At 43.3% G+C, this 14,061-nt stretch overlaps 1 protein-coding gene across 1 annotated transcript in view; it reads right to left on the reverse strand.

Annotated features, from left to right (window-relative positions):
* Window positions 1-435: 435 nt before the first annotated feature.
* Window positions 436-14,061, reverse strand: part of LOC128638736 (carcinoembryonic antigen-related cell adhesion molecule 8) — a 150,354-nt gene continuing 136,728 nt past the window's right edge. The window contains exon 4 of the mRNA XM_053690869.1: window positions 436-1,909. Within this exon, the coding sequence (XP_053546844.1) occupies window positions 1,896-1,909 (14 nt within the window). The 3' untranslated portion in view covers window positions 436-1,895. The remainder of the gene's footprint in view (window positions 1,910-14,061) is intronic.

Here is a 14,061-nt window from a genome sequence, read left to right on the forward strand (position 1 = left end):
CAATCATATAGGGAATAGGGATGAATAAGTGACATACATGGAAGATTAGTGAATAAGTGCAACCAACTATCTAATAAACCGGACATATGGTCAAGGGGAATAAGAAATACACAGGGCCTATACATATCATGGACCTAATAAATTGACAAAGGCTAATCCGTAATATATACTCAGGAGGCAGGGTTGACTAAAGATCGCGACAGGGGAAACGCAATCAGAAGGAACCTAATAATCTAAAAACCAAAATGGGGGCGGGGGAACCAATATGATAATGGGCAACTAAAATACCTGGGAAGAGGGATATCTGCACTATGTGGCACCCTCTATTTTACCTTCTGTAGATGAAAGGAATGAAATATGGAAAATAAATTGTCACAGAAAGAAATTTGGTGAATTCATACATTGAAAGCATTGACACAAATGACAGACAACACATCGAATATTGTATATTTTAATGCATATATATTTCAGTTAGTCTGAATACAAACTTTATCAGTGCATACAAATGTCCGGTGGAAAAAGCATATATTCTTAAGAAATGTTAATCCAATGCAGATATTATGAGGCCGATTTAACAAATGTCTTGCGGATCTGATCCGTATTCAGCATTGCACCAGCAGCTCACAAGTCTTTGTGACCGCTGCTCCATAACTTGTGTTTCTGGCGAGTCTGAAGACTTGCCAGAAACACAGGCCGTCAAGCTCCGTTCGGAGATTGATAAATAGGCCCCATCGTCTCAATGCTGTAAATGCTCCCCCTTGTATAAACCACGGAAGCCTCTATCTTCACTGAGATCAGTTGCTTAAATTTACTAACATGAAAACAACCAGATCTAAAAGAAGCACAAGTGCAGCCAAATTCAAGGTTATTTTTATTCCCAATTGAAAAAGACCAATACAATTGCACATACTAGATAATAAAATAGACATGTAAAAAATACTTCCACTGGACTTCCAGTCCCCATGCTCAACTGTCTGGAGACACTGTGGCCAATATTAAGATATTGAAGATATTGAGGCCTATTTATCAAAGGTCTTGCGGACCTGATCCGACAGTTCGGATCAGGTCCGCAAGACTTCGCGGAATGTGGACAGCAATACGCTCTCCGTATTCAGCATTGCACCAGCAGCTCACGAGTTGCTGGTGCAAGGCCACCCCCTGCAGACTCGCGGCCGCCAGCAGGGAGGTGTCAATCAACCCAATCGTACTCGATCGGGTTGAATTGTGGCGATGTCTGTCCGCCGGAGCAGTGGTCTTTAGACCGCTGCTTCATAACTGCTGTTTCTGGTGATTACACAGGCCCACAAGCTCCATACAGAGCTTGATAAATGGGCCTCATTAAGGGGAAGTGATGACTGAGAAAGCTATCACTGTAAATTGTGTTACTAGATTGCCCGTAGTGTCTCCTGGAAACAGCAGGGAAGATACACATGCGGTTGAGCCCGGGATACTGGAAGTCCAGTGGAATTATCTTTGCATGTCCTTTTAACTACAGAGTAAGTGCAATGTTAATGGTCTTTTGAGATTGTGAATAAACACTGCCTTGAATTTAGGACACACCTGTGCTTCTTTTAGGTTGCACATCAAGTTTTGAGTAGTTGTAGTCTTAAGGATTTAGATACAATATATTATACACAAAATTGGATTATCAAAGTCTTTGGAAAAAATAAACAACAACATAAAATATCAAGAGGCACTAAGATTTCAAAGTACTTGCTTCATAAGGGGTTGATATGCAGAATACACAGTTGATCCAGAATACCCAGTTGATCCAAACCGCTGTTGATATGCAAAATACCCAGTTGATCCAAACAACAAATAACTTTGGCAACTGGAGTTGGGACCATATTACATCAAATGATAACACTGAAGAGCAATGTATGGTCCTCTTCTTGTTATATTATATCATCTACAATGGTATAAAACAGGTAGTTATTAGCATTGATTATGAGTGTTTATCTTTGTCTCTCAAGAAATGTAATACATCTGAAAAATATAATAAACTATAACAAAATATGGTAATTAACTTTTTAAATATTTTAAACATCTTTAATATTTTTATTTTTTGCTGAACCACTCTTGAACTGAAAAACTGATATGATTATATGTTTAAAACTTTTGCAAGATGTGTAATGAAAAAGCACTTGTATTGCTGGCGGAAAAAAATGTATAGAAAATGTGAATAGGATCTGAAACATTGAGGATTCCTGGTTCTGGAACAATATCTCTTATCATCCTTGAGGTCCAACTCTGAGTTTCTCATTATCTTAGGAAGACTTACAAAATTCCATTCATCAGTTATTATTACCCTGACATTGTGGTGTATTATCTCTTTATTGTTTTTTACTCTTAGAATATATATCTGGATAGCCCCGTTTCTCCACTAAGATAATAAATATCAAATCTACCATTTTTTATCTACTGAGTATCCTGCCTTGATAGTTTTTATAAGCAACAGTTGTTATATTATCTGGGTTTGGAAATAAGCACTACAAACCTGTACTGTCCATACTGATAAGAGAAAGAAAATGCATGTTTTTATCATATGTACAACTAGAGTGGTTGTGCTAAAACAATTGTCCCATTGGAGTCTAAAAAGGCTGTCTATTGCCTTAATTCCTGGGAGACTGAATTTATATTACAACTTTAAATTAATTTGAAAAATAAACTGTAGTGGTCTAAAGGGAACTTTAAGGAATGTTGCCCTTGTCTGATAAATTAGAGAACTTCACTTAACCACCAAGAAGGAATGTGGTAACATTTGGTCTAGATTCTTTATTGCTAATGGATGTTATAGTGTTTTATCAACATATGTTAAAAAAACATAATTTATGCTTACCTGATAAATGTATTTCTCTTGTAGTGTGTTCAGTCCACGGATCATCCATTACTTATGGAATATATTCTCTCCCTAACAGGAAATTGCAAGAGGATCACCCAGCAGAGCTGCTACATAGCTCCTCCCCTCACATGTCATATTCAGTCATTCGACCAAAACAAGACGAGAAAGGAGGAACCATAGGGTGCAGTGGTGACTGAAGTTCTAATTAACATTTAGATCTGCCTTAAAAAGACAGGGCGGGCCGTGGACTGAACACACTACAAGAGAAATAAATTATGTTTTCTCTTGTTAAGTGTGTTCAGTCCACGGATCATCCATTACTTATGGGATACCAATACCAAAGCCAAGTACACGGATGATGGGAGGGACAAGGCAGGCACTTAAACGGAAGGAACCACTGCCTGTAGAACCTTTCTCCCAAAAACAGCCTCCGAAGAAGCAAAAGTGTCAAATTTGTAAAATTTCGAAAAAGTGTGAAGCGAAGACCAAGTCGCAGCCTTGCAAATCTGTTCAACAGAGGCCTCATTCTTAAAGGCCCAGGTGGAAGCCACAGCTCTAGTGGAATGAGCTGTAATTCTTTCAGGGAGCTGCTGTCCAGCAGTCTCATAGGCTAAACGTATTATGCTACGAAGCCAAAAGGAGAGAGAGGTTGCCGAAGCTTTTTGACCTCTCCTCTGTCCAGAGTAAACGACAAACAGGGAAGAAGTTTGCCGAAAATCTTTAGTTGCCTGTAAATAGAATTTCAGGGCACGGACTACATCCAGATTATGCAAAAGTCGTTCCTTCCTTGAAGAAGGATTAGGACATAATGACGGAACAACAATCTCCTGATTGATATTCCTGTTAGAGACTACCTTAGGTAAAAACCCAGGTTTAGTATGCAGAACTACCTTGTCTGAATGGAAAATCAGATAAGGAGAATCACAGTGTAAGGCAGACAATTCCGAGACTCTTCGAGCCGAGGAAATAGCCATCAAAAATAGAACTTTCCAAGATAAAAGTTTAATATCAACGGAATGAAGGGGTTCAAACGGAACTCCTTGAAGAACTTTAAGAACCAAGTTTAAGCTCCACGGAGGAGCAACAGCTTTAAATACAGGCTTAATCCTAGTTAAAGCTTGACAAAAGGCCTGGACGTCTGGAACTTCTGCCAGACGCTTGTGCAAAAGAATAGACAGAGCAGAAATCTGTCCCTTTAAAGAACTAGCTTATAAGCCTTTTTCCAAGCCCTCTTGGAGAAAAGACAATATCCTTGGAATCCTAACCCTACTCCATGAGTAACTCTTGGATTCGCACCAATACAGGTATTTACGCCATATCTTATGGTAGATTTTTCTGGTAACAGGCTTTCGTGCCTGTATCAAAGTATCAATAACTGACTCAGAGAAGCCACGCTTTGATAGGATCAAGCGTTCAATCTCCACGCAGTCAGTCTCAGAGAAATTAGATTTGGATGATTGAAAGGACCTTGTATTAGAAGGTCCTTCCTCAAAGGTAGAGTCCATGGAGGACAGGACGACATGACCACTAGGTCTGCATACCAGGTCCTGCGTGGCCACGCAGGCACTATCAGAATCACCGATGCTCTCTCCTGTTTGATCTTGGCAATCAATCGAGGGAGCAGAGGAAACGGTGGAAACACATAAGCCATGTTGAAAAACCAAGGAGCTGCTAGAGCATCTATCAGCTTCGCTCCCGGGTCCCTGGACCTCGAACCGTAAAGAGGAAGTTTGGCATTCTGGCGAGACGCCATGAGATCCAGATCTGGTTTGCCTCAACGATGAACCAGTTGAGCAAATACCTCCGGATGGAGTTCCCACTCCCCCGGATGAAAAGTCTGACGACTTAGAAAGTCCGCCTCCCAGTTCTCCACTCCTGGGATGTGGATCGCTGACAAGTGGCAAGAGTGAGACTCTGCCCAGCGAATTATCTTTGAGACTTCCAACATCGCTAGGGAGCTCCTGGTTCCCCCTTGATGGTTGATGTAAGCCACAGTCGTGATGTTGTCCGATTGAAATCTGATGAACCTCAGTGTTGCTAGCTGAGGCCAAGCTAGAAGAGCGTTGAATATTGCCCTTAGCTCCAGGATATTTATTGGGAGGAGTTTCTCCTCCTGAGTCCAGGATCCCTAAGCCTTCAGGGAATTCCAGACTGTGCCCCAGCCTAGGAGGCTGGCATCTGTTGTTACAATCGTCCAATCTGGCCTGCGAAAGGTCATGCCCCTTGACAGGTTGACCCGAGATAACCACCAGAGAAGAGAATCTCTGGTCTCTTGATCCAGATTTAGTAGAGGGGACAAATCTGAGTAATCCCCATTCCACTGACTTAGCATGCACAATTGCAGCGGTCTGAGATGCAGGCGCGCAAATGGCACTATGTCCATTGCCGCTACCATTAAGCCGATTACTTCCATGCATTGAGCCACTGACGGGCGTGGAATGGAATGAAGGACCCGGCAAGCATTTAAGAGTTTTGATAACCTGGCCTCCATCAGGTAAATTTTCATTTTTACAGAATCTATCAGAGTCCCTAGGAAGGAGACTCTTGTGAGTGGTGATAGAGAACTCTTTTCCACGTTCACCTTCCACCCATGCGACCTTAGAAATGCCAGAACTATCTCTGTATGAGACTTGGCAATTTGTAAGCTTGGCGCCTGTATCAGGATGTCGTCCAGATACGGAGCCACCGCTATGCCTCGCGGTCTTAGAACCGCCAAAAGAGAGCCCAGCACCTTTGTAAAGATTCTCGGGGCCGTAGCCAACCCGAAGGGAAGAGCTACAAACTGGTAATGCCTGTCTAGGAAGGCAAATCTTAGGAACCGATGATGATCTTTGTGAATCGGTATGTGAAGATAGGCATCCTTTAAATCCACCGTGGTCATGTACTGACCCTCTTGGATCATGGGAAGAATAGTCCGAATAGTTTCCATTTTGAATGATGGAACTCTTAGGAATTTGTTTAAAATCTTTAGGTCCAATATTGGCCTGAAGGTACCCTCTTTCTTGGGAACCACGAATAGATTTGAGTAAAACCCCTGCCCCTGATCCAGTTTTGGAACGGGACAAATTACTCCCATGGTAGAGAGGTCTTTTACACAGCGTAAGAATGCCTCTCTTTTTATCTGGTCTACAGATAATCGTGAAAGATGAAATCTCCCTCTTGGGAGAAAATCCTTGAATTCCAGTTGATACCCGTGGGTCACGATTTCCAGTGCCCAGGGGTCCTGAAATCTCTTGCCCAAGCCTGAGCAAAGAAAGAAAGTCTGCCCCCTACTAGATCCGGTCCCGGAGACCATACGGGGGCATTAATATTAAACATATTGGGACAAGGGAGGATAATACGCACATCCCTTTCACTCCCTCGAAATTACCTTCGTTCTGGGTCACACCAGCTGATATTTTTAACTAATTTGTTTTTTATACAAAGTAAATAAAAGTTAAGTTTTAAAACTGCCTTTCACTGGCCTTTTCACCTAAGGTACCTTGCTAGTTCAAAATATGTGCTGTTGAGTGCTATGTAAGTACATTCCTTCCAATTGCGTCTAGCAATTGGTTTATTCAGATTTGAGTAAAATCCCTGTCCTTGTTCCGTCCGCGGAACTGGGTGGATCACTCCCATTACTAGGAGGTCTTGTACGCAAAATAGGAATGCCTCTTTCTTTATTTGGTTTTCTGATAACCTTGAAAGATGAAATCTCCCTAGAGGAGGAGAAGCCTTGAAGTCCAGAAGATATCCCTGAGATATGATCTCCAACGCCCAGGGATCCTGGACATCTCTTGCCCACGCCTGGGCGAAGAGAGAAAGTCTGCCCCCCACTAGATCCGTTTCCGGATAGGGGGCCCTCCCTTCATGCTGTCTTAGGGGCAGTAGCAGGTTTTCTGGCCTGCTTGCCCTTGTTCCAGGCCTGGTTAGTTTTCCAGGCTTGTCTGTAGCGAGCAACGGTTCCTTCCTGTTTTGGGGCGGAGGAAGTTGACGTTGCTCCTGCCTTGAAGTTTCGAAAGGCACGAAAATTAGACTGTTTGGCCTTCGATTTGGCCTTGTACTGAGGAAGGGTATGACCCTTACCTCCCGTAATGTCAGCGATAATTTATTTCAAGCCGGGCCCGAATAAGGTTTGCCCCTTGAAAGGAATGTTAAGTAATTTAGTTTTAGAAGTCACATCAGCTTGCCATTCAAGCTCTGCGCGCTTGAATGGCAAAACCGGAATTCTTAGCCGTTAGTTTAGTTAGATGTACAATGGCATCAGAAACAAATGCATTTGCTAGCTTAAGTGCTTTAAGCTTGTCCATAATTTCATCCAATGGGGCTGAGTGAATGGCCTCTTCTAGAGACTCAAACCAAAATGCCGCAGCAGCAGTGACAGGCGCAATGCATGCAAGGGGCTGTAAGATAAAACCTTGTTGAACAAACATTTTCTTAAGGTAACCCTCCAATTTTTTATCCATTGGATCCGAAAAAGCACAACTATCTTCCACCGGGATAGTGGTACGCTTAGCTAAAGTAGAAACTGCTCCCTCCACCTTAGGGACCGTCTGCCATAAGTCCCGTGTAGTGGCGTCTATTGGAAACATTTTTGTAAATATAGGAGGAGGGGAAAAGGGCACACCAGGTCTATCCCACTCCTTGCTAATAATTTCTGTAAGCCTTTTAGGAATAGGAAAAACGTCGGTACACACCGGTACTGCATAGTATCTATCCAGCCTACATAATTTCTCTGGAATCGCAACTGTGTTACAGTCATTCAGAGCCGCTAAAACCTCCCCTAGCAATACACGGAGGTTCTCAAGCTTAAATTTAAAATTAGAGATCTCTGAATCCGGTTTCCCTGGATCAGATCCGTCACCTACAGAATGAAGCTCTCCGTCCTCATGTTCTGCAAACTGTGACGCAGTATCGGACATGGCTCTCGAAACACCAGCGCGCTCTACTCTTACCCCAGAGGGGTCGCGCTTGCCTCTTAATTCTGGCAATTTAGATAATACTTCTGTCAGGGTATTATTCATAATATTAGCCATGTCTTGTAATGTGATTTGTATGGCCGTCCCTGATGCACTTGGCGCCACAATATCACGTGCCTCCTGAGCGGGCGGCGAAGGTACTGACACGTGAGGAGAGTTAGTCGGCATAACTTCCCCCTCGTTGTCTGGTGATAACTCCTTTATAAATAAAGACTGACCTTTATTATTTAAAGTGAAATCAATACATTTGGTACACAAATTTCTGTGGGGCTCCACAGTGGCCTTTAAACATAGTGAACAAACAGGTTCATCTGTGTCAGACATGTTTAAACAGACTAGCAATAAGACTAGCAGAGTTGGAAAACACTGTAAATAATTTTACAAGCAATAAAGAAAAACGACACTGTGCCTTTAAGAAGCACAGAAAACTGTCACAGTTGAAATAACAATGAACCAAACCAGTTATGGCAATTACATTTTTACAGTAAATGTATTAAGTTATCAGAGCATTGCACCCACTTGCAAATGGATGATTAACCCCCTACAATCCAAACGGTTTTTATATGCAAAAAAACGTTTATTAAATACAGTCAAAACCACTGTCACAGGTCTGCTGTGACTGATTACCTCCCTCAAAATGACTTTTGAAGTCCCTTAAGCTGTCTGGAGACGATCCGTGTCAAGCAGAATGAAGTAAGGAAGACAGAGCCTAAATTTTTGCTGCGTCAAAAGAGCGCTAAAATAGGCCCCTCCTACTCAATATTACAATATTGGGAGTTTCAGTTAACGGTTTCTATGCATAAATAATATCAGCCATGTGGAAAAATTTTATGCCCCAACAGGTTTATCACCAAAGTACCTCACAAAACGATTAAACATGCCAGCAAAATCGTTTTAAACATCCCTTTCTTAAGGAACATGTATCTCTATAGAAAAGCCTGACAGTCATCCTACTGCATTAAAGGCTTATAACATCACTTCAGTATTAATAGCATTTTCTCAGTCAAATTCCATTACTTAGAAAATTACTTTACTGTATATATTTAAAACAGCCTGCTAACAGTTGCTCTCACTGTATTAAAGGCTCTTACTTACATTACATCGGTATCAGCAGTATTTTCTTAGTCAATTCCATTCCTTAGAAAAATAATCTACTGCACATACCTTGTTTGCAGGGTTTCCCGCACGCCATTCCCTTATGAAAGTTACCTCACTCCTCAGAATATGCGAGAACAGCCAGTGGATCTTAGTTACTGCCGCTAAGATCATAGAAAAACGCAGGCAGATTCTTCTTCCAAATACTGCCTGAGAATAAACAACACACTCCGGTGTCATTTTAAAATAACAAACTTTTGATTGAAGAATAAACTAAGTATAAAAACACCACAGACCTCTCTCAACTTCCAATCTGTTAAGTTGCAAGAGAATGACTGAATATGACATGTGAGGGGAGGAGCTATGTAGCAGCTCTGCTGGGTGATCCTCTTGCAATTTCCTGTTAGGGAGAGAATATATTCCATAAGTAATGGATGATCCGTGGACTGAACACACTTAACAAGAGAAACTTGAATTATGCTTACCTGATAATTTTCTTTGCTTCTGACGGGAAGAGTCCACAGCTGAATTCATCACTTTTGGGAATTCAGAACCTGGCCACCAGGAAGAGGCAAAGACACCTAAGCCAAAAGCTTAAATACCTCCCCCACTCCCCTCATCCCCCAGATCCTGCCGACCCAGCAAAGCAAGTGAGGACTTGTAAAGCCCCCTCTACCTAAGCCAAAAGACCAAGAAATGTCCTGAGAACTTAAAAGGACGAAAAAAAACCCCTCCCTTATACAGAGCTCACACTCGCACCCAGAATAGAACAACCAAAAGAAAAACTGTCCCCTGGAGCCGCTGAAAGAAACAGCATCAGATATCTGAATATGCTCCTCCAAGCCATAGGCATCCTGCTACAAATAAGGACTTAACGACCATAGGTCGCCAACCTAGCCATGAAAATGCACAGGACCTTCTTCTTCAAAAGAACTCCGAAACAGTGCAGGACAGGACCTTCCCAAAAAGGGACAGGAAGGAAGGAACCGAACCCAAAACCCGGTAGAGAAAACTACCTGCCGAGGAGAGATCCACCGCAAAGCATCTCACTCAAAGAAGGCTCACAGTAACTATGATACGTGGCTAATATCAGACAGATCTCTAACTCTCGCTCCGGTAACGGACCCAGCACCAAAGTGACTGATAACGTCCAAAATACTTAGGAATTAAAAGTACCCCTCATAAATATCTGCAGGAAGGAAGAATCCATCCCTATAAACTGACATCCCACACACCAGACAGGGGGGCAACCCCACAGACAGAGGCATAAAGGGTACCTTCAAGCATCGGGCGGATACAGTGGGATGTCCAATTCACCCCCAAAGGGAGGAAAAGAGAAACCAGAACTAACAATATGCTAGCACACAATCAAGGTGCAAATAGCTGCAGCTGGTTTCAAATTGTAAACCTTCCGCTCGCTAGACGGCTAAGTTAACCATCTAGAACAGCGGGGCTGAAGCTGAAAAGCTGCTCAAAAAGGTCAAATACCGAACGAACACCATCCAGTCACTAAGGCCGGCCTAGAAGAAGTCTATATTTCCCTGCAAGGGAGATATTACTCCCGTAGGAACAGAAAACGTCCCGGACCGGGAAACTGGGCCGTCCAGAACTAGACCTAAGAGATCTGGATACAGACCAGGAAAATCCAGAAAGACAGGAAAAGCAAACCCGACACCCGAAAACTCAGAGCCAGCATAACTATTTAGAAACCCCTGAGGAGCCCTAGGTTACCCCACCTGCAGTAGACTCACACCATAGGTGAAGCAATAACTGTCATATCCAAGAAACTTGGACACTGAACATAAACAAAAATGTCCCATACCCAGAGAGCTTAGGACACCCGCAGCGAAATACCACTCCCCACAGAAGGGTGATAGGTAGTAGTGAAGTCACACAGCTACTCTGGAAGACCCACACAGATATGGAGATATGTCTGATATATATTCAGCCCTTACTGATGCCTTTATCAGTATAATGTATAAGGCTCTAAGATCCCTGACGAAGTGCCGGTTCAGGCACGAAACATGTTGGAGAGGTGAATACATGCTAACTGGTTCATTAGCTGTGATATTTGATATACAAGTGTACTATGCTACAAGAACTTTTACCTGCTTTTGTTCAATAAAAGTTATATTTTATATCCATTACTGTGGCGCATTGGATGGCTGATTCACTTCATCACCTAAGGTGAAATTTTCTGCCACTCTTGAAGACCCTAAGGCCCTAGGGACAACTTCCACTAAGACCAAAGACTAAGAACGTACAAAAATAGAAAACTCTTCTTAGGAATGCTATCTGTCACCAGAATCACAAAATAGATAACAGGAGCTTTACCTGGGTACAACCCACAACCTCCTGCTTCAGGAGCAGGGGAGCCAACCATTACGCCACCTCTGCCATAGAAACTGGATTTATAAGCTAACAAAAGTCTCCAAGATCCTCAGGATCCATGCAAATTTGGTTGCCTGCAAATCATGATTTAGGCGAGGATATGTGTCACCCATCAGTGAAGGACCAATCGCTGTAAGGAACACCTAAACACAGCTGGATACAAACTCTTGACCCTCAGCTTTGAAGGCAGCAAGGTTTACCACTAAGTCAACGAGGGGCATCATCTCTGACACCCCAACTACTAGAGGATGGAGGAAGGAACATGAATCCTAACCCCTAGTGGGAGACATCCAAAATGCCTAAACAGGGGCGACACAGTAAAGGTGGGTGACAACCATCTGAAAATCTCCCAAAGAATGGGAGCAGACGAGATCCCAGAAGCAGAGTAGCCAAAAGGCTTTACTTCCAGCAACAGATGGCCGAAGCCAACCAAGGAAAATGACAAAAGACCCCTCACCTCAACCCGAAGGAAGAGGTACCGTCATCAAGGAAAAAGAAATTCCAAAAGGGGAACCTCAAATAGAAAATGGGGACAATCGCCCTGATAGATCCCTAGTAGGATCTGCCCACCCATGAGGAAAAGGACAGTTAGGACTGACCCTGATGCCTCAAAAGGCAGAATGAGAACCAGCCTGACGTCAGTGAACAAAAGCTTCCTCTACCATGTTCTTCTTTCTTTTTTTCATTTTATTTTAGCTCTGCATGGGCAGAGCATCAAAAATTTATTGGGAGGTTCTCCTCACAAAAACTAATAGCAAAAAGCAAAACATTATTCGAGCTGAAGAGACCCCAGAATAATAAACTCCTCATCCGAGTGAGTAACTCACCACCCAGCCAGGTTAGCCAGTTACAACGGCACCACGTGGATAATATAGACTGTAAGGAACAGAGACAGCGCCCTATCAGGACCAGCCTGGTACATGGGCCACTCCAACTGACCTAGGTCACAGAAAATTCAAGACCCCAAAAGGAATCGACAAAAAGGATATAAGACATAACAATGTACTAACCCCTTAGCTTTAGTTAGCGCTCCTACACTCTTTTTCCATTTCTCAATGTACTAACACCTTAAGATGCGACTTCCACGGAAGCGCCCGAGCGACCACAAAATTGCTAGTATCAGATTCCAGAGAAAAAATATTTCCCAAAGGAAAAATCATATTAGACATGAGCTTCTTAAGTACAAAATAAACTACATCTTTACCGGATCAAAGAAAAAGAGGGCAGCACCCACAGGTGAATGCCCAAGATGAATGGGTACACCAATAAGACCAGCCAATCAGAGACTCCGTTCTCCCAAAGCTCAGAACTGGAATAAGATACCCAAAAAAAGAAAGGAAAATTGGAGACTACTCCATCCCCACACGTCTAACCCAGCTTGCCATCTGGAACAGAAGACCGAGGATCCCTCACCCTATTAGCACTAGGATCCTCCAGCACCGCCAAAACATGGGACACGAAGGCGCCGCCAGTCTGTAACGAAAAGCAAGACTTACCTCCACCGGGCAACTGAAGACCCAACCCTGAGGGTTGGGCCCCTGAAGCTTCAGGGGAAACTGCTTCCCCAGATGGCTGACCTTACCCAGACGATTCCACGCCTGACGATCCCCTGTTAGCATAACACGGACAGTATCTCAGTAACACCTCATCTGGAAGATGTAAATGCGCCAGCGCCATAGATATGGCCATGCATAACCGTGCTGTAACCTCTGGAGGAAACAAGCCGCCTTCCGGAGAAGGGGTAACGGCATTAGGGACACCTGCTTGCGTAGCCAAAGAAGGTTCTAGGATATGCGCCGCACGGGATATGGGATCCCCAGGGGCGGATGGCTCAGTGGACTCTAAGTTCCCTGTATCTGGAGAAGAGAGCACTCTAGAGCGGCATTCTGAACATAACTGATTACCCGGGCCATTTCAAACTCTTCACAAGAAGTAGAATCTGAATCGGAGACATCCGTCTCTAAAAAATCAGAATCCTCCATAACTTGGTATATAGAAATTATGGATAGACAAAAATAAAAATGGCACTTTACACCCCCAATGGCTGGGACACTCACCACCTCCTGAGACTCAGACAGCTAGCGGACAGACTTTTTCCTCCGTCGTCACGCGGTCAGAATTTTTCATGCAGGCCATAGAAAAACGCGCCAAGGCCTACAAGGGCTACGCAACCTGACAAGAAAAGGCTGTTATGTTCCGAACTAGCCACAAGCCCAAGTGACGCTACACATTAGTAGACAAAATCACATAACAAACATGATTAAAGTCCCCCCTGTTCAGTAACCTCCCTCAGGAGATATTAACCCTTGATTCCTTACAAAGATAAAGGAGTCCCACTGAGACCATGACTTCTTCGTTTACATTACTTATCACATCATCGAAGTAAAATGAAACAATCTTACCGGAATCAATGCAGTGGAACAGGAACACGGCCCTTCAAGTGTGACAAATAGTAGCCTCGCTTCTGACATGGACTTGAGAGAAGAAAACAGGCAGCAAAACTCGTCAACGCTGATTGCTAAGGAGCTGTTAATATGAGTCGGGATGGTTTCGCAGAAAGACTCTCCCTGCATCTTTGGACTCTATCATTCATCCATGCTCTCTCTGAGAGGCTGACAGGATTACTTAAAACTCCATTCCCATTTTGAAGAGTACTACCCTCCATAAGAGTACTCCATAAATCTTCTGACACTTCTCTGCCAACCTGCTGTGACGAAAGGCAAAGAATGACTGGGGGATGAGGGAAGTGGGGGAGGTATTTAAACCTTTGGCTGG

Source organism: Bombina bombina, chromosome 8 (assembly GCF_027579735.1).
Source record: "Bombina bombina isolate aBomBom1 chromosome 8, aBomBom1.pri, whole genome shotgun sequence".
In the NCBI taxonomy this organism is placed as follows: domain Eukaryota; kingdom Metazoa; phylum Chordata; class Amphibia; order Anura; family Bombinatoridae; genus Bombina; species Bombina bombina.